Source organism: Neolamprologus multifasciatus, chromosome 13 (assembly GCF_963576455.1).
Source record: "Neolamprologus multifasciatus chromosome 13, fNeoMul1.2, whole genome shotgun sequence".
NCBI lineage: Eukaryota > Metazoa > Chordata > Actinopteri > Cichliformes > Cichlidae > Neolamprologus > Neolamprologus multifasciatus.
In genome coordinates, this window is record NC_140451.1 from 8409348 (window position 1) to 8430822 (window position 21475).

At 40.3% G+C, this 21475-nt stretch overlaps 1 protein-coding gene and 1 long non-coding RNA gene across 2 annotated transcripts; one reads left to right on the forward strand and one right to left on the reverse strand.

Annotated features, from left to right (window-relative positions):
• The first annotated feature begins 2187 nt into the window (after positions 1 to 2187).
• Positions 2188 to 20364, forward strand: valopa (vertebrate ancient long opsin a). The gene is made up of 5 exons (XM_085183045.1): positions 2188 to 3152; positions 5331 to 5541; positions 9337 to 9454; positions 10111 to 10344; positions 17303 to 20364. Exons 1-5 carry the CDS (start codon positions 2789 to 2791, stop codon positions 17546 to 17548), a joined length of 1173 nt encoding a protein of 390 aa, XP_085039171.1. The 5' UTR covers positions 2188 to 2788; the 3' UTR covers positions 17549 to 20364.
• Positions 14255 to 15818, reverse strand: LOC146504991 (uncharacterized). Its single transcript, XR_014877632.1, has 2 exons — positions 14453 to 15818; positions 14255 to 14349 (listed from the first exon to the last, which is right to left on the reverse strand). It is a non-coding gene; the product is annotated as an uncharacterized LOC146504991 (long non-coding RNA).
• Positions 20365 to 21475: the final 1111 nt, after the last annotated feature.

The following is a 21475-nucleotide window of genomic DNA, read 5'->3' on the forward strand; positions in this document are numbered from 1 at the left end:
AGCCATTTCCACACCATCATAGAGTGCCATTATGCCATTATAGAGTGACCATCTAACTTTTGCAGTTCTGTCCTTTAGTTTACAGTGACTCCCCCACCACCCTTGGGCTTGGACTCCTGTCCGGTGCCACAGAAGACTGGTACACATGTAACAGAGCCAAGAGATGAATTTGTGCCGTCAGTTACCTAAAAAGGAGAAACATCAGTGCTGGAAAAAAATAAGCATAAGCCAGAGGAATGTTACATGTCATCCTGCTGTCATAGTGATTATATCATTGACATTTACACCACTGAATTACACTGATAGGCTCGTAGGTGTTCATGCAGAAGTATATGTCAGGTGCAATAGAAAATCACTGCTGGAGCTAAATGATGTTGTATTTGAAGAAACTGTGGGCATTTTAGCAAAAGATGAACTAAGTGAATCTGATCTTTTGCCTCTCTTGAGCAAAAGCACAAGGTTGAGCTCGGCAGTAGAGCTTTAAAACACCTGCCAAACAAAAGCAGTCATACAGAGGTCTGGACAGTTAGAGCAGGCAATAAATCCTCATTTACGTGATGGTCACTGAGGTGTGACAAGCTGGCTTCCACAAGAGGGAACTAGATCAAAGACTGGGCTGTGATGGAGACAGCGGGAAGGTGATTCACCTCAGAGGAAAAAGTTCTGTGCAGGCTTGACCTTCAGGTTCTGGCTCTAAGTTAACATGAAAGTGGAACCTGAAATATAGATGACATGTTTGTTTGACTGGGAATGAATTTGGAGCTAATCTTTAACTCCTAATCCTTTTGAAACTCTTGATCCTTTTGAACCTTCATGCCGTGCCTCGGACTGAGTTGTATCATCACTGAATTACACAAACTTAAAGTCAGGAGCAGTTTTATTTAGTGCTGCATGCACCTTTCTTGTGGTGTTATTTTCTATAACCTTTGAGCAACTAATAATGTCTCACACTGTGTAGGAATTATATATGAGGCGGTTTCTCTGTATACACAGCTTTCAATAGCGCTGGATGTTTGACTTTGTTGCTTGAAAGAAGATGTTTTGGATAGCTGCAGTTAAGTTACACAGGCAGGACTGGGGAATGCTGGCAGTCTTCTCAGTAAGAAATTTTCCTCTTACCCCTAAACAGCCAATATGATGTAAAAATGCTCTTGAAGAGACACTTTCCACTAATTAACAGTGAAGCTGTTTCTAACAAATCATTTAGAATACACAACCTTCACTAAACCTCTAGTTTTTTAAAAGAGCTTTAAAAATCCTCTGAGACAAGTTTGTACTTTAGCCTCTCGTCTGATGAGAGATTCAATGATGTGCAATTTTCATACATTTCATAAATGTATGAAAACAACTCTGACCTGCTGGAGCAGGGACACTGGTTCTCTCCAGAGGCACTAACAGTTGAACGGTCCATTCAATGAACGCTCACTTAGCTTGAGATTTCAAATGTGTATGTCAGTGCTTGTTCCTGTGGCTGGATATATAAAAATATTAAGGTGGTGGCACTTTACATTCAAAGGTAAAGACCTGATCACCTTCACCCGGTGGTCTTAATGTTATTGCTGACTGGCATACAGTCAATCAGCCTTCAGATTTCTTTAAAAATCAGTGGTTTATCGGCATAAGTACAACCTTCCTTGTTCATGTTTCTTAGGTTGTAAATAAATGATGACTGAACTTGCTTTCAGACTGTTCTCTGCACAAACATTTACCCTCAGATTATAAAGGGTGCTTTGGAGCATAACAGGCTGTATTGTAAAATGTCGCCTTTATAAGATTAATGGATGACTGGGTTGGTAATTATCCAGGTGTGTTCCAGTTTGACACCATCATGTTGTGTGACTTGAACTTTTAATTGCATATTTACTTATAACAGAGAGCTTTGTTGTGATCAATTTGCAGCACACACGAATTTTTAAATTTGTGTGGCATGAATGATGGATTCCTGTAGATGTGAGTAAAGACTAATTATCCAGATTAATTTAACAAGTATCGCTCAAGGACTTTAATATGCATGTGAGTTTTAGAGAGTTTAAAGGTGAACATTTATAGTTAATTTAGACGAATACATCAGGTCCACTGTGACCAATCACTCCGCTGCGGTGCCTAATTATGCATCACTAATAAATTGCGCACTGAAAAGGCGAAAATCACCAGATCTCTACGTGTCCTTTCGAAATGCACCTAGAAATAGCCACACACTAGATGTAGCCTATTAATCATGCAGGGTAGTAATTACTGGCTCGTGTGTAAAAGTGTTGGATGGCAGCTATGTGCTGCCGGGTTCATCCGGAGTACGCGCCAAGCCTGGAGACTGGACTGTGATCAGTGTCCGGAGCTTGAACTGAAGCGCGCACGGAGAGGGCGTCCTGGAGGGCAGCAGCGATGCCGGAGCCGCCTATATAAGAGCCGCCAAGATGCCCCCGATCATTCGTCCACTCGCGCTTTTTCAAGACATCTCCCCTGACCGCAGCGCACAGCTCGCGCTCTGCTCCGCTCTCACATGCAGACTGACACTTTCCAGCAGCGGCGCACAATCACGCCCAAGCGCGTTTAGCGGATTTCTCCGTCCTGCGCTTCGCCATGCGCGGCGGCCAGCGCGGATTTCAACATCTGAACTTTTGGAAAGAGGAGTCCCGGAGCGCACGGCGTGCTCAGCGCAAGCGGTGCGTTTCCAAGTGACTGCAGAGCGCGCCTGTCTGGTACAGACTCCACGTTAAGTTGTGAGTATGAGAAGAGGAGACCGAGGTTAGGGTTAGCGAGCAGCCAGCGGACTCTCCGGACACGGACAATGGAAACCTTCAGCGTGTCAGTGAACGGCGTGTCCTACACCGTGGCACCTGAACTCTCCACCACCGATGATCCCTTTAACGGACCCATCAAGAACATCGCGCCCTGGAACTTCACCATCCTGGCCATTCTCATGTTTGTGGTCAGCTCGCTGTCTTTAACCGAAAATTTCCTGGTCATGTTTGTCACTTTCAAGTTCAAACAACTGAGGCAGCCCCTGAATTACATTATAGTTAATCTGGCCATCGCCGACTTTCTAGTCTCCCTCACCGGCGGATTAATAAGTTTCCTGACTAACGCCAGGGGTTATTTCTTCCTCGGGAAGTGGGCTTGCGTCCTGGAGGGCTTTGCAGTTACTTTTTTCGGTAGGTTAACACTTTCCCCCTCCTGTTACTGTAATGGTAGAGATGAATGAAGCTCCAGCTTCCATAGCTGTAGCTGTCAGAGTGGCTCTTTTTACTGCAAAAAGGAGCTACTGTGCGTGCGAGTAAAACAACTCCACTTGGTGTTATTCGACTTTATCACTAAACGCTTGTTAATAAATTAGGGCGTCTGGGAGCCAGGTCAAATAAAGAATCAATCCCTCTAACTGACAGAACATTCCAGCCTCGGGAATTTTGCTTGCTTTCCTTGGACAAGATTCAAACGATTAAAGCACCACTTTCTTACAGTGACAGGACAAATGTTGAAATAATAAATGCATTCTGGCATCCATCAACGTGGAGACTGATTTTAAATGTGTGTAAAAGAACACATTTGTTTAAACAGCTCAGGACTTTAATATTTAAAAATCCATTCTATCTGACACACACCCTTTAAACCTCCGTTGTAACCAAGACACTAAAAGCACAAGGATCGGGATGATAGACATTTCTGGCCAAAGTAAAACTATAACTCCAAAATTAATGTCAGTCTCACTGTTAACTTGAAGTTTGATTCTTTTGAGGGCTGTTTTATAAACAGTGCATTATGTTTAAACTGAACCTGGATAGTATTTGCTTCCTGCTGCTGTGTGAGTCCAGAGTGTAAAGCCGTATTTAAAGCGTTCCTGGTACAGAAGCCTTCTCACACACTTTTGTACATGACTTGCTTTAAGTAGGTTACCTTGCTTTAAGTAGGTTACCAGCGCTGTGACCACCAATAACCAAGTAGGTGGGCTGGAATGGCATACAGAGGTTCCCATGCTGTGTGGGATCATGGGCATCTGGTGAGACACCTGCAGTACATAAAGTCTGAATACGTAATCATTTTAGGCAAAGCCTTATTGGATTTGTGACATGGTTTCAGAGAGGAATGGCACATGAAGTAAAAGGATGATTTTGTCTAAGTCAGTAAAACTGACAGACTGTCAACAGGAAATATTAATTTATAATGAATTTAGATTTTCATGTAACTTAATGAGAATATTATCAAATTACTGTCACGTGTGGTGCTTTAATGAGCCAGCTTAGTGCAGTACTGTATATGCTCTTTACCAGAACTGCATTATGCAGTGCATTAGTTGATGGCATCTGTACCCAGAGCTTACACACAGACAGTGATGTTAAATAACTCCAGAAATCAATGTATTGATCTCTATTTGCTCCATGATTATAACGTGTTGTGTGGGCTATTTGTGGGGACAAATTGCTGTAATGCGCTGCATTGCAACCCTGCAGCGTACAGTTATTACTGAACGAGTGAAAACAAATGACTTGTGTGGCCATGTGCTGGAAGGCTGAACAGATTTTGATCCTAAGCTGCAAAGTCTAGATGATAACTGAAGAAGCTGTGCTGATACATAATCAATAACCCGCTGAAGTGGAGCGCACATCTTCCATAGGTTCATGGTGAAAAGCCACTCGAATGTTTTTGCTTTAACAGCACTTTTCAGTGATTAACTCCAGTGTCATTGCCATTATTCGTGTGTGCGTGTAAAAGGGTGTGGGTAAATATGAAAGTCATTACATTAGGTGAGCTTCTCCCCTCGAACAGGGTGGATGCTCCAATTAATATTCTACTCAGGGGGAGAATGTTTTCTGTTTGTGTCTATTTTTAGGTCTTTGTACTTCACCTGTGCTGTACAGATAAATACATTAAATCTTAATGGGTAAAAACTGCATTCTTCTAGAAAAACCCTCCTTTGATATTCAGTTATCAGGACTTTAAAAGCTATAAAACCACCATCGGGAGAAGTGGTATGAATTGTATTTGGGAACCTATATGCCAGAGGCTTTTGTTTAAATGTGTGATAATTGAACACCTTCGTTTATGCCCCTGTCTTTAGTTCTCCCCAGTGACTCTAGCAGAAACACACACGAAGAATCTCACTGTGGAGAGATAAGCAATTAGCTCTTCTATGAGAGAGACTTATTACCACAATTAAATACTGCCTTTTTAAAACAAAGCTCATTAGGGGATAACCTAATGTACCCATCTCAGATCATTAAACTATTTCAGCACCAGGGCAGCTGCTTTTACCCAGACATCTGGGATGTTGCTGTGTATCACTGGTAAATGTCCCACTTGGCTCAACCACATTGACCTCCTGCTGTTTCCCTAAGGGATCGTGGCCCTCTGGTCCCTGGCTGTCCTGTCCTTTGAAAGGTTCTTTGTGATCTGCCGGCCTCTGGGTAACATCCGACTGCAAGCAAAGCACGCGATCCTGGGTCTTGTGTTCGTTTGGTCCTTCTCCTTCATCTGGACCTTCCCTCCAGTGCTGGGATGGAACAGATACACTGTAAGCAAGATTGGGACCACCTGTGAGCCCGACTGGTGAGAAATGAGCACTTCTCACACACAAATCACATTTAGAAAAAAAAGCCAAACTTATTTCCTCAACACCCAAAAAGTATTTCAATGCTAGAGGTTTTTGCTATGGGGCAAATAACCCTGTTGTATACTTAAGAAAGCAGGGTTTGATTGACCTTAACAGAAAATCATGATTTGAGTTGCACTTTAATTCTTAAGTCCATTTTTCCTTACTCACATCATGCACCAATTCAAAATCAATGGCTGCATTTGGTTAAATATAAACAACTGCTGGTTTGTGAATCTTTTTTTTCGACCACTTGGTGGCTTCACAAGAAACTCTCAAACCATGGCATGCAATCCAAAATAGTGATGTTGCTGGTTGGAGCATGAAACCTCCACATTAGTGTTTAGGTTGCTATGATGATATTTGTTTTTCTTTTAATCCAAAATTGACCATTTTTTTAATGAGATGGTAGAGTGCTAAGCTAATTGTTAGTGCTAACAAGTTTACTTGGTTAGCAAGTATTATGCCTTAGCTTTATGAATGCAAAAAAACAAATAAACCAAGAAACAAACTATAGTTTTTGCTCTGTTTTGGTTCTGAGGGAAATATCTTGAGATGTAAATGAATATGTGACTGTCTGCTGTTTGGTGTTGGGCAGATAAGGTGTAGCGTGTTTTTCCAAACTGACAATGATGAAGGGTCATTCAATGTGAGTATGTCCCTAAGATTGTCTTTACATGTACTTAAGTCACCTGATGAGGTGCAACATGTTGATGGCAGAATTTAAATGAATGTTACTGGATTTTAGGTGTTTATGAACCTCACTGGTTCAGCGTTAACCTTAAACAATGTGTTTTACATAGAAACGGAGCAGCCATTCTTCCCTCAACCCTGTCACTCAGCTCTATGTCGCTCTTTCAGCCATGTTAGCTTGCTGTGTGCTAATTTTTGTTATAAAAAAAAAAAGAGGTCTCCTCTAACCTCGGCCCTCAGGGCGTCATCTGGGTAGTGCTATTTAGCTGCTTTGATCAAAGGCGTGCAGATATGGGCTGAGAGTTTGCCTGAAGCCCTGTTGGAGAACCACTGCTTAGAAGAAGCGCCAGGAGAACAAATTGTCCACACAATGCAATTAAGACATCACCTTATGGAGATACCAACCACATATATAATCCCCTACATTTCTGGCTGCACACGGTGTGAGCTGTGTCAGAAAATATTTGGTTAACAGCAGGAGCAGGTGTGTGAGCTTCAGTTGCAACATGCACAGCCTGATAAATTTTAAAAGCCTCATTTATGTGCATCTTTTTATATGCATATATGTATATATGCAAATATTCAGTGCTGGAAGCGTTGGCTTTTGAAGGACTTGCATGTTGTCACAGAACTGTCGGCAGGTAGCTGCACCCTGCACGGAGTCTACTAACTTTATCCTACTGACTTTCTTTGAAATCCCCTCTACTGCTCAGGTGTTCTGTAGGATATTTAGTACAAAGACACATGCAGAGGTGGGAGGTTGTCAGCTCAAATCCCCGGGCTTGATCAGAAGATCTGCATGTATGGCAAATATTATTCACCCTCTACCATACGCTCATTAAACTATCATGTATACTTTTTTGGAGGTTGGCCTATTGCTCTGTTTCCTTGTCAACTAGAGACACTAGCATATTGTAAATATGTGAGTACAGCACTGTGCAATGTCATCTACATGTCAAATCATTCAAAACTCTATCACCTTGCAGTACAACATAACATTAAGGAGGATACATTTAAGTTTAGGTAGTTTAAGTAGGATGTGGTTGGAGGTTGAATTTTCATGAGCTAGTTTTCCTTGTTTTTACTATATTTATGCACAATATGGCTACAGCAGAAGCCCAAGTCCGCAGATGATAGCTGATGGTTTCCCAGACTGCATCTTTCTTTCACAAATCTAAATTACACAAATCTCATATATTAGTTTCAAATACTCCATATGTTCCCCTTTTATTATCAGTGACTCAGTCTTCAGCATGGATGATACCAGTGTTGGCTAAATTTATGGAAAGATGATTTTTTTTAGAAAATGCTGAAGTTCTTCTTCCAGGCTTCTGGAGCTGTCGCTAACTCACTAGCATTTTTGGTTTCCCACTGCTGCAACTTAAGTTTGTGAATGTGAGAACTCAAGAACAAAGCAGTGTATGAGTTTCAAATTGATTGAATGAGTTTGAATCTCAGTGACTTTGGCCTTAAGGTCAGGGATCCTGAAATTCATGTGAATGCAATAACTTGAGAATAAGGTGATGTAAGATGTTGAATTTCATACCATAGGTGCACGAACTATAGGCTGAAGAGTATTTTTTGCATCTGCAGCCGTTATCCAGACAGAGTGGGACACAGGCGGGTCCAAAACTAAGAAAGTTCTGATGGTCACAGGTCAACCTTGTAATTATGTTCATGCTCTCAGCCACATATATTCTCAGTTTAATTTGAATAATCAGAGGTTTGTGTGTCAGTGATCACTGTGTATTTTATAGGAATTCTTTCTAATAAAATATTTGTTCTTTTATTGTTTTTTAAAAACCTGTCATACAAAACAGGAAACATGAAAAGTTTATTTTTCTTCTTCCATTTTCATAGTACACATTTTTAACAAAAACCCCCAAAACGAGAATATTTCATTATAGTATATAGTCCAGTTACTTCTGTCTAGCTTCATGCAAAAACTTGGGTGTTTTAAACTTATATTTTATGATCTGAGCAATAATGTAATGTTTCTGTAACAGGTTAGATTGAAATATCATTCTTTCCCAGTGTGAAGCAGCACTACTGTTTCCGACAATGTGAATGAAGAGATTTTCTCTGGCAGGCATGTTGTTGGAGAAAAAGCACACCAGCTGGGGGTGGAAAGCAAGATCCTGTTAGCTGATTTCATTTTTGAGTTGTCAGCAGCAGTGCAGGAATTCACCTGATTAAAAATGACTCTTGGAGGTGATTTCAATGCTGTCTGTTTATATGCAGAAGTGACTAGGTAATTGAATTGTAAGCTAATTTGGCCCACTGAACAGTAGATGGCACTAATGAGGAAAATGCTTCATTTGGTCCAGTTAGTAAAATATAAAAAAGTGAGTATGTTCATGTCCTGCCCCTCAGAGGGTTGAATACATGCACATTGCTACAGTTTCAGGATTCCAGTGTGTTGCTGTCACAGGTCCGAGGATTTCTGTGCAAATCTACCAGTTTCCTACAACTCTACTGTCCTCTAAACACAACCTCAGTGTTTGATATTTAGCACCATGCATTCCATAAATGAATGAGGTGTGAAGTGTTGCATTGCAAATCTCCAACTGAACCACACTTCAAATCCCACCCTCTGGTGTTTTGAGTCACAGAAATTTGTGTCAGCTGTGAAATTACCCTTTTGAACTGAAGCTCAAATGAGGTGCAGAAGTATTTTTTTAAATTTTGTTTTCTTTGAAAAACCTCAAAATGACGGAATTCAACTTAATTTTATTTATACAGCACCAAATCACAACAACAGTCGTCTCAAGGTGCTTTATATTGTAAGGTAGACCCTACAATAATACATATATAGAGAAACCCAACAATCATATGACCCTCTATGAGCAAGCACTTTGGCAACAGTAGGAAGAAAAAACGCCCTTTTAACAGGAAGAAACCTCCAGCAGAACCAGGGAGGGGCGGCCATCTGCCAGTACCAGTTGAGGTTGCTGCAGATGGCCTTATTTAGATTTCATTCTCGCAGGGAGTCACAGGTAGACACAGTGACATTAATTTAAAATAGAGTCAAACTTTTTCTTCTGTTCATCTTTGAACAGGTATTCAACCAACATCACAGATCACAGCTACATCCTCACTTTCTTCGCTACCTGTTTCATTTTGCCTCTCGGGGTGATTTTCTTCTGCTATGGGAAGCTCCTACGGAAGCTCAGGAAGGTCAGTTCTTACACAACACACACACACACACACACACACACACACACACACACACACACACACACACACACACACACACACAGACACACACACACAGACACACACACACACACAGTATCATTTTTACAGTTTTACAGAATGACAGAAAAGTTAAGAAGGAGAGCTCAGAAGGAAGGATGGCAGAAACCAGACTTCAGCGCTGTACTGATGTCATCATTGTGACTCAGTAAATTACTAGTTAAGATGTTTCTTAATTTGGAGCTTTTATTACAGGGAATATCAGACACTGGATGACTGCTCATTGCAGCTGACAGTACTATTACTCATCTCTCAAATAAGCGTCAGGTTATAATGGCTGTTGTCCACCTACACGGAAATGACTGGATATTACTGATCAGCTGATGGACATGTGCAGTCATGTAAAAAAGAAAGTTTTCACACAACTCTGAGAAACTAAGCACAGTCTTACGGCTTCTGTAGGAATTTAGAGGGGAAGTAGCAGTCAGATGCCAGTGGTCAATTATTAATTTGATTAGCAGTTATTGTGTGACTGCCTCTATAAAAGTTAAAGTTCTGGCAGGTTGCTGGTCTGGAGCACCAGTGCTGCAATCTTTCCAGCAAATGCATGACTGCATACATTTTTATGTTGCTGTCAGGTATCACATGGTCGTCTGGCCACTGCCAGGAAACCAGAGCGCCAAGTGACCCGCATGGTGGTGGTGATGATCGTGGCATTCATGGTGGGTTGGACACCATACGCAGTCTTCTCCATATTGGTCACAGCACATCCAACTATTGAACTGGATCCAAGACTGGCTTCTATCCCAGCCTTCTTCTCCAAGACAGCTGCCGTCTACAATCCAATCATCTATGTTTTCATGAACAAACAGGTAAGTGGACATTTTTAGAGCCACTGCATCACAGTTTCACTTTAGTCACACTAGTAAGTGTTGCTTTACTTTAGTCTGCCCATTTCTTCCTGGAGACACATTACTGCTTGTGTCACATGAAAGCTGTTGAACTATAGAGGTGGGTTTATTCTGTTGTTTTGTAGTGTCGGCCTGTTTCTCAGTGCACGGTGAATGACTGAAGTATAAAATCCACAGTGCACAACTGTCTGCTTAAAAAAAAGGGTGTGAGGCTTACCACTGTAAAAGGGCTGCTGCTGACATGTCTTCATGCCATTTACTTCATTTTTTATTTTACACTGTGCTCGCTTGCTCTGCTCTCAGTGTAAGGGACTAATACCTGGATTTTCACTGCAGCTTTTGAATAAACTAATAATTGACACATAATGTATAGACTTTACACACCTTGGATGTGTTTTGTTCCCTTGATGGCATAAACCATTTTCTATATAAGACACTTGTTCTTTATGCAAAGCATTTAATAAATATTGGTAGTTGATGCTTGCTTCCAAATACTACCATATTTAAAGCACTATTTAAATGTCTTAATTAGTGCTTTCTTTAAGCATTGTCGTTTATCAAGTCACATCTTTTCTTTTACTTTAACAAAAATGTTGTAAAACAGTTGATGTGGAAGTGAAACGTAGCCACAGCTCAGTTACTGTATAAGAAGGTTTTGTCTGATTTCATCTGACCAAAGAAATTTCTTCAGTCTTTTCTGAGTCATTTAGATGTTGGCAAAGTTAAGACAGGCCTGTACGTGTGCTTTTTAGGGATGATCCACCACCTTTCTCATTGTCCATGGAACTACAGGGCATTTTATATTTCTTCCATTTCTGAATAGAAAGAAGGGAAGAAGAGATTTAAATAATTATATATAATAATTAACAGAATGTATATCACTTTCCTGTAACTTTCCCAGTGTACAAAGTGCAATGCAGCGTCATGTCTCCTTTCACGGGTTCCTCATTTGCATATTGTGTAACTGACCATTTTTATTATTTTCTGTTAGGATTATTTACATTACTGCAGTGAAATATGACCATTAGAGTTGACTAATTAACATTTGTCATATACGTGCTTGTCAAAGGGCCTAGATCAGATTACTGCCTGTAGTCTGTTGCATGTCGTCCATCTCCATCAGATTGCCCCACTTTGCTGTTTAAGTAGGTCAGCCAGACCCACTGAATGTAAATAACACCTAGCCGGCAGGTCTAAACAGCCCAGCTGCTAATGCTCATAACACTCAAGTGACCTCTACTGCTTGATATTTTCCCTCTCTGTGTCTCTGTGGGTTACATAACAAGGTGAGGTAAAGTAGAGGCTGGAGGTGACTACTGCAATATATCCCTGTAGTTCTAGAGGAAGACCACCTCCAGTTACATTAAACCTCAAAAAGCTAAAAGGTGAAAAAAAACTTTCTACATTCACAGAACACCATAGTTTTCATGACTGTGTTGTGTGGCAGGCAGGAGGAGGACTCTCAAACAGAAAGGTAAACTCAAACCAGAAGCTTTACTTACTGAGAAAATGACAAATACAACAAACTAAACTGGAAACTAGAAACTCAGACTAGAAAACAAACCAGGAACAGGACCCAACAACAGACAGAGACAAACACAGGGCTTAAATATACAAGCAGGACAACACAAGGATGGGGGACATCCAGCTGGGACAAATGAGGCCTAACAAGACAAGGGGAAGCAAAACTTGATACACTGCACACAGGACAGGGACTATCAAAATAAAACAGGAAGCATGACGTTCATAAAGACGCAGACTAGACACTGAGATGTGGAAATGGACTCGGGAACAGAGGAAACATGAAGCACAGAGATAAGGGAGGCACAGAAATAGAACAGAAAAACCAGAAACCAGGAACTATAAGTGCAATACAAACAGAAAACAATAATTCAAAGAGTACAAGTTAAACAAAAAACACTGGGGCACTAGGACCCAATGCCGTGACAATAGTATAACTGGAATTTATTTCAATTCATGCTTTAAACAGCCTTTGCTCTCTCAATGTTAGTTTAATTATTGAGGATCTAAAAAAAAAACAAAAACAAACCAAAAACCCCCGTCTTAATCTTGACGGTTCTGGAAAGTACTACAATGTACATTTTGTCCACAGGATCTTGATCTCTATTCAGGAAATCAAATTCTTTCATCCCACTCCCTCTGCCATTGACTCAGTTTAGTAAAACTCAAATCAAGAAAGCAGCTAAAGTACAAGGCAGTACCTTAGCCAGGCATACCGGAGAACTGATAGCTTGCATTTTGAAAGATAAAGTGCATAATTGGAAAGGTGGCCTTTAAGGTAACAGATGACCAGATACAGCATAATTACTTTTCTTGTGTAATAATAAGTCCACAGGTACAACTTGGCGAACCAGAAGAGCTGCAAGACCAGAAAGGATTCTTAGACCATAAAAATATAAGAAAACAAAAATGAGTCCAACAATAAGAAAAAAGAAGGTTTTGTTGAAGTTGCACAGCTCAGTTTAGTTAAAGATTGAATTAATTCACAGTATTTTCAGTTAAAAGGTTCTTATAAATATAAATATGTCCTGCCTGCCCATGACCTCGGTTTGTCACCAGAACAAACTGGTGTAGTTTCAGCTTATAAACCTTAGGGTGTTCTTAAACTTTAAAGAAGGTGGAAGTATCTGCTATAAAGAACTAATGTGTTTCAGGCCAGTCGTTTTGCCATTAAAGTGATCTTTTATGACCTGTTTCTCTATGTGGGAGTACTTTAAAGTTACTGTTTTATTGGAGGAAAGCTTTATACAACCATTATATATATAAAAAGCTACAACATATTTTAGGTCACAGGAGGAATCGCTATTGAATGCAGCACTGCCATAACGGCAGCCTTGTGCTTTTTCATAACATCGGAGGATAGCAGAGGTGTTGCTCTCACACTCTGAACAGCCCTGCTGCTTTGAGGGGAGCAGTTAGGAGGCTTGCATCATTAAATTAGATAGGTCACCAAGGGTGAATGATTTTTTCTCCTCAAGGCTACACAAAGTCGGAAGCGGAAAAAGGTCAATTAGGGATTTTTAGTGTTGATGGAATGTGAAATCAATGATTGAAATCAATGACTGCTAAAAAATGGCTGTATTCTTAAAGATAACACTGGTGTCAGTTCCACTGCTGTTGTGTCTTTCTGACTAGGTGTACTCCTCCCAGCCACCGTCAGAATCAGCTGAATCAGCGTAACAGAACAAGCAGTAGTAACCTAGTTGTAAATGGGTTTTTAATAGACCCTGTGCACGAGAAAATGCGTGGGGTTGTACATTTCCAGTAGCTTTACTTTGTGGTCAATCGCTACTGCAAAGATATACTCCAAAATCATGTCCAAAACTCGAAAACGGAAAGATCGCGTTAAGTTACAAAGAGCAGAAGGTGGGAACACTCACCACTGTTGTGTCATAAAAAATCTAATGATCAATTTTGACGTTTAAAGAGTTTAGATCGATCAGTTGTTTACATCACTCAACACAAGCAGAACTGCATCACTGCAGTAGAAGACACATTGTCCACATTCAGAAGCACATCTCTGTATAGTGACTGGTCTTATGATTTAAACAGGCAAATGTTCAGCATTCAAACTACAGGTGAAGAATAGTCAAACCAGATGTTTCCCCTGTTATGTCGATATCAGCTAGTCAAGTACACACCTACACAGCATGTCAACAAACCATGAAAAAATGCCACACAAAAAATGAATGATTGCTGGTAAGGGTTTCTATACATTAGTATGTACGAAGGGTATGTTGTGACTTACCTTCAAAATTACAGTGGTCCCTCGCTATAACGCGGTTCACCTTTCACCTTGCTGTTTCACAGATTTTTTAGTGCAAGTTTGCATGCTTTTGTTTTTCACACATTGTGTCCTGCGTCCTGATCGCTGCAGGCGATCTCCTCCATGACGTCTCTCCTGTACAGTACAGAATTGCTGCATCGATCGCTAGCAGTGTGACTCTGAAGTGCAGTACTGTATGTCCACGAAACGTTTTGCACCGTCAAAAAATAAAATTGGCTACTTGATTTCACCTATCGCTGGTTATTTTTTAGAACATAACACCCGCGATAAACGAGGGACAGCTGTTTACAGATACTGAGAAATATAACATTTGAATCCCTTTTCTGTTTTGCTCTGAGGCGCGGGGGAAAAAATATCGACAAGTCGATGAACATCATTTACAGATATATTGGGTAAATGCCCAAGACATCAAGAGAAATGTAAATCGCCGCTTGATTCATTCATTTGCTTAACTTGTTTTGGACCGTAAACAAGGCGCGAATAGGACACCGGAAACAAAGCTCCCCACAGGAGTTTCCGCACCGGAAGTAGCATGTGCTAACATGCACATAGGCTATACAGTGAAGCAACAGGAAACTTCTGAATTTAAACCTAAACTGCTGTCAAGCTTTTAAATGCCACTGGAGCATATTTGATTCTTGGGTGGATGAGAGGCAGAAGAAGAACCCCAAATTACTGTCATGATTTGCACAAGGCTATTTTTTTTTTTACCACAGGATCCCCATGTTCTGTGAAACATCTCCCACATTATAAGAAGTCCCGAGGAGATACTTGTCCTGCACCTTATGGGCATAAGGTGCAAAAACCTTACATTTTGCAATTAAGATCTAGTTGACCGTGCATACATCTACAATTTTCCATTTTTTCTCTATTACATAACTGTACACATCATGACTGGTTGAATGTCTCCAGGTGAGACAGGAAGAACTCCATCTCTTCTCTCTTCATGGATTTTCCATCTGGCATTTCTTTCTGCAGAACTGCATCTGAGTAATGGTGGCACATTGACAGCTGTCAGCACATCACTAATGAGGAAACTTTACCTCACCTGCCTCGTCGAGCGCTGACAAGATACCAGCCTGTGTTTGTGTTCGTGAGAAATGGAGCCCTCAGACACAAATGCAATCTCTTTAGAGGGGCTCACATAAGTAAACCACTTTAATATCGTGGACACCTTGTAGTTTTAACAGGTCTCAGAATGCAACACATCAGAGCTGATCTTCTTCATGGTCATCTCTGTACAGTCAAACTTCATGATGTACAGTTATAGTCACTCTGGTTCCCTGCTTTGGTCATAGGAACAAGCAGTTTGCTCTTAGCATCAGAGTCAGATACTTTTCAGCTCTCTTTTTCTTTGCTTGTTTTCTCTTTTTTCTTTCTCAACAGGTGATCCAGGTGATTGATATATGTATTTTTTGTCTGTTTGTTTTGTTGGTTTTTGGTTTTTGCCCTTTATCACTGTCCCTCTTCCCCGCTCAATAAAAACAAAGGTGAATCAAATAGACCAATACGGCAAGGCTGGGACGGTCCATTTGGTAAAGTAAATCCGTTGGGCATCTTTCCTCGCCTTTAGACAATAATTCTGATGGCAAAAGAACCAAATGGGACAGGCAAAGAAAAAAAAAGAATCAGATACTTTTTTAATAAAAATTAAATTAATTAATAATTATGGTAAATGGACTGATTCTTATATAGCGCTTTTATACTCTCCCGGAGTATAAAAGCGCTATATACAACATGCCTCATTCACCCATTCACACCCACTCATACAAGCACTTCTAAACTCAAGTGCAAACTAAACTACATTCACACACATTCATACTCCGATGAACGCATCGGAGGGCAACTTGGGGTTAGTATCTTGCCCAAGGATATTTGGCATGCAGACTGGGGAAGCCAAGGATTGAACCACCAACCTCCCGATTAGTAGCCACAGGTGGTAGAGCAGATCTCTGTAGAGCAACTGTCAATAAGAATAGTAACAGACTGAACTAAATTAAACAATTTATTACAAAGTTTACAAATGATAAGAAATAGCTTCAACACATATAATTACCTTAATTATAAATATCCAGAATTTAACGGAGATTAAATATATATGATTGACATTTTACTCTAACCTGTAAATATTTGTTATTTCTTATTTTCAGTGTAGAGCATGTGCAAAAAGGTGTAACTATTGCACAGTGCATTAGATGGATGAGTTGTACAGGCAGAAATGACTTCCTGTGTCATTCAGTGGTGCATTTGGGTAATCTCACTGAGCGTGCTCCTGTGATTGGCCAGCACGTCATGGAGTGAGTGGGAGGTATTGTCCAGCATTGTCCGTATGTTGGACAACATCCGCCTCTCCGACATCACCTTAGGGGAGTCCAGCTCCGTCCCTACAACATTACTGGCTTCGCAGATCAGTTTATTGAGTGCTTTAGTCTTACCAAAGGAAATAAATATAAATGATCTTAGTTGCAGAGATGCATTGACTTGTGATTTTGATTACTGTTTAGATCATTTGTAAGGAACAGGAGAAAAAAAGAGTCTGCAAAGGCAGTGTGCAATATTGTATGTGTGTGCATATAGCCTCAACTAATTTCCAACACCAGTCTAGTTGGTCATAAACATGTATAGCTGATAAATGAATGTTAAAAAAACAACTCTCCCCAGCAAGTTGAGTAATCTGCATTTTGCTCTGGACTATTGCCCTGGATCTGTATATGTAAATACTGCATTAGTTACTGCTGTTCATTGTGTCAGTCAGTGTGGTCCTGTTATTGCTCATGGGTAGCATTACTTCCAAATGCATGTCTGTCTTGTAACAGATCCAGTCGTGTGAGAGATACTCTGAACACATTGTGTAACAAACACTTTAGTAAAATGTTATTTGTATCAAACACACCAGCAATTTACCGTGACATTTGTTCGTTCAGCAGCAAATTCAGAAACAGATAAGTCAAATAACAGAGGTGGTTACAGTAAGTGTGGCTGAAAGTAAACATTAGCATTTGACTAACAGTAGCTAATAAGTTATTTAGACATGGCATTTTATCATTACATGATATTTCAATGTGAACATGGCATAAAAGGTTCTAATCTGTTATCTTGCTCTGTGTTCAGTTCAGGAAGTGTCTTATCCAGCACTTCACCGGCGTGGGGACGATCCCTGATAGCAACCTGAATCAGACCTCTGATCGACCTGGAATCACTGCCGAGAGTCACACGGGAGAGATGTCAGCTATTGCTGCCCACATCCCCGTGGGCAGCACCACGTCACCCAGATCGGACTTCAGATCTGATTCTCCAACCGACTGCGGCTCATTTGCTCAGCTTCCCATTCCAGAAAATAAAGTCTGCCCAATGTAACAATAGGCTTTAACCCGATAGGTGTTCTCTTTCCCTGAGCGTGAATAGACACCCTTCTGTAGACGCCCCACCCTCACCCTGTGTTTCAAGGACAATTAAGGGTTAGCAAAAAGTAAGAAATTTTATGGTCCAAAGTATTCTGGTAGATGTTCAGTTTATTATTGGAAAAAAAAGACTTGGGGGAAAGAACTGTAGAGACTGAACTGCTCAGAGCTTTACCCTGTAGATATCCTGTAAATATTTGCTCACCAGTGCTCCTCTGTCCTGTTATTCAAGAATGTCTTGGATGTTCTCTTGACCATCACGGCACAATGGAGGGCACTTGATTCAACGCGATTCATTCATATCCCAATGAAAAAAAAGGGACTGCGAAACCCACAGACCTTGACATCCGTTAGTTGAGGGCTAGCCAGTGTGTTTCAAATATCACAATGCACCCAGCCTTTCATCTTGTCCTCGCCTTCTCCTTTGAAGCCCCATGATGGTGCCTGCAGAGAAAGCGTGTTTTTCTATGCTGTTTCAGTATTTGCTTTGGCAGCAATTTTCATTCATCTCTGTCCGTCAAAAGGACGGAGGAGTCTGCTGAATTTGAATTTTTTTTTTTTGTATCCCGCGTAAACTAGTTTGGGTCAAAGCTTTTATCTTTTTTGAAGATGGTCAAGAGGGCTTAGAGATGCCAGTCTCCCGTTCCCTCTGTTGCAGATATAGGATGACAGCATATTAATAAGGTGCCAGCAGTGGATCACCACATACATGCACACACTACAGTCCAATGCTTTGATGTAAGCTCTCTATAGGAACTGTGAAGAAATGCATCAATAATTATCACTAGCACACAAGTGGGTTTGCTAGTTAGCCATGTATAAAAGCAATGAGTATTCCATCACAAGCACACTTCAGCAGCAATATTGAAGCTAAATACCGTCACTTCAGCACTTCAGCAGTAGCTACAAGTAGATGTAGCAATCAGTGTTACAATATGTCTTCTACTTTGTGGTGCATGTTCATTCATTATTACTGGGTATCTGTCAAAAACACCGTCGTATGCTAAGCAGTGATTCACCAGGTATGGTGTTTGTTTACAACGTGTGTTTCAGTCATGTCTGGCCGGGAGTAAAATCCAGCATTTTTAAGCACCAGTGCATCTGTGTCAAGTTAACTGTGACACCAACAACAGACTATTTTAAAGAGAATTGTCAAATTAGCTTCTGTCCTGTCCTGGAGAAGTTTGTCACAGATTTAATCGCTTCAATGACTGTTCCTGCTTTGTTGTCAGGTCCAGAAATTTTAGATACGTGTCTTTGGAACCTAAACCTGCATTAATCAATATGTTTTGTGTCAACAGTGAATAAACTATGTGTGTTGTGAAAGGGTTACTGTTCGAAAAAACACTGAAGACCCGAGTTCTTTTTAGCTCGTTTAGCTTGTAGGTTCATTTTGAAAGCAGCAAACTCTCACTGTGGTTCAATTTTAGAAACGGGTTGCAGATTTCAAAAAAGGTCATTTAATCACCTCTATGCTACCTGGGCAGGAATGTGCAAGACTTCTTTATGAAAATTACTAAAGGAGTCTTATACTCCTGCACCTGTGGCATTTTTTATTCATTCCATATTTAGTGATGAGTCGAAAAAATCCTGTAATGGATACAAATTACAGACAATGTGCGTTAAACATGACGTGAAAGAAACGCAAACAGAACATAACACAGGGGGAAGTTTTGTTAATATTGGTCCACCCATTAAGAAGAAGACGGGGTACATTCATGCATGTGCTACGATCATTATAGCAAAGATTATCTCAGAAAAAAACAACTGGCAATTTTTGTGGATAGTTTTTATCAGAACTTTTCACTAACATCACGCTCATGGATCAGGAATTTTCACGCAAATTTCCTTTGCCTTACATTTCTAATGCTTTAGCTAGTTTAGACCATTTGAGTCAAGTGGAGATGTACACGTGTGTATTTAAAAGCCTACTTTTAAACTTGTAATCTGACAAAAAGGAATCTACCAAATACCTCCACAAGTCATCGCTAAGTCACAAGTACTGTCACCAATTTTGGGGTCAGTCAAATATTAAACAGCAACAAGGACCTCATCAAGAAACCTACAGAAGTGTAGTTACAGTAAAAACTAGTTCTGTATCAGCACAAAGGGAAAGCCCACTAAAGAAGCAATGACCTCTTCTCTAAAACTTGAAAGCCTTAAAGCAGTTTACAACAGCACGTGGGGCTAAAAGAATATTATTCTTTGGAGGTAATTGGAGCTGAGCCCCCCTGAAAATTTGAATCTAGAGTCGCCCCTGGATTGTCCGTTAATGACAATGCAGCATCAACCGCTCAGCAGCTCCGCTACCATCGATGGTAGTCAAAAATCCCAACTTTGTGTTTAAGTGTCAACACTCACTGTTACCAGTCGGCACCCTTAAGCATTCCTTTAACGTTTCTCTAAGTCGTGCCACTACTGACACACATACACAAGCTTCAGCAGCAGTGGTTACAGCAGATGTATATCGTGGCTTCGCCTTGAAGATCCGACAGGATATAAATCAAACAAACCTGCCAGTGTTACATTTTGGTGAAAAGGATTACAGACTGCACTGAATGCCGATGAGGGGAAGGGATACTTCCAACGGTCGTAGGTGGGTTAAAGCACCTGTTTCTCACCTCTTTACAGTGAGTTGTGTAATACTTATAAGGCATGGCAAGACTTGTTCAGCTGTTTGTTTTTTGTCTCATGAGTACTATTGTATATGTCATTAGATGCACTGTGGTTGTAAAAATGTGTGTATTAAAGTATATATCTATTTTTTAAAAAGCCATAATCTAGTGTTGATTCTTTTTTGCCCTGATAAAAATAATCCTAAAAATGTGAACTACTCTGAGGGTGTGATTAACAGCTTTGGATGAGATGCATTTCCTGTGCTTTAATTAACACCACAGACTTTGATAGAGCACAGACATCCTTCCCCACATGTGATGCATCCCCCAAAAAATGCAGTTGAGAACCATCAGCTACAAAGAAAAAGTAAAACAGGAATTAAGCATCGTATCGGGAAATATAAACAGACAGTCCTCTGAGGTCTTTAATACTTTCAGAATACTTTATGTTTGGTTTTTGTTTTAAGGCTCTAAAAAAGATAATTATCACAGATGATGAGCTTCATGGGGTTGATGAGACAAGATAATACAAAACAGGAATCCAGAATTCAAGCACTTAAAGTACGTCTATAGACGACTGTAATGACTCAGATGGCCGATTGCAGAGGAAGACACAGGTGGAAACGGCAAAGCTGAACACAATCAAGGCACAATTAAAAATAATAATAATATAGGAAGCAAAAAGAAGACAGATTGAGTCCACCATTGAATAACAGCAGAAAACAAATAATGTTGAAAAAAAAGAAGAATGTTGCAGAACACTGTTGATCTGGTGACCTGATCATGACAAGCAACACTAAGCAGAAAAACAACACAGATTCTCTCAAACTCATATTTATTTTCTCATTATTGTTTTTGCCATCAGAAAATCTGAAACGACATAATTACACATTAAATGCAACTTGTGTTCATGTCTGACACTCTCACAGTCCAATAAAGGAGACGTGAAAATTACTTACGTACAAATTGCAGTGACCATGTGACACATAGTTTGCACTGCTGTAAGTTTACAGCTGGACAAGTTGCAGGTAAAATTTATTCCTGCAGCAGACAGTCTCACTTAAAGCGGTCAAGAGCACAGCCTAATAAAAACATCATGCTTCCAGATGATTTGTGTGTGTAACCTCGTCATATTTTTGGAATATTATAGTTTTCACTTCCCCAGCCTGATTTGCAGGGTAAGCATAGCCAGTTAACAAAAAAGATATTCTGAGTATGTTAAAGTTGCTTCATACCGTGTCTAGGAAACAAAGGGAACACCAGAAAAA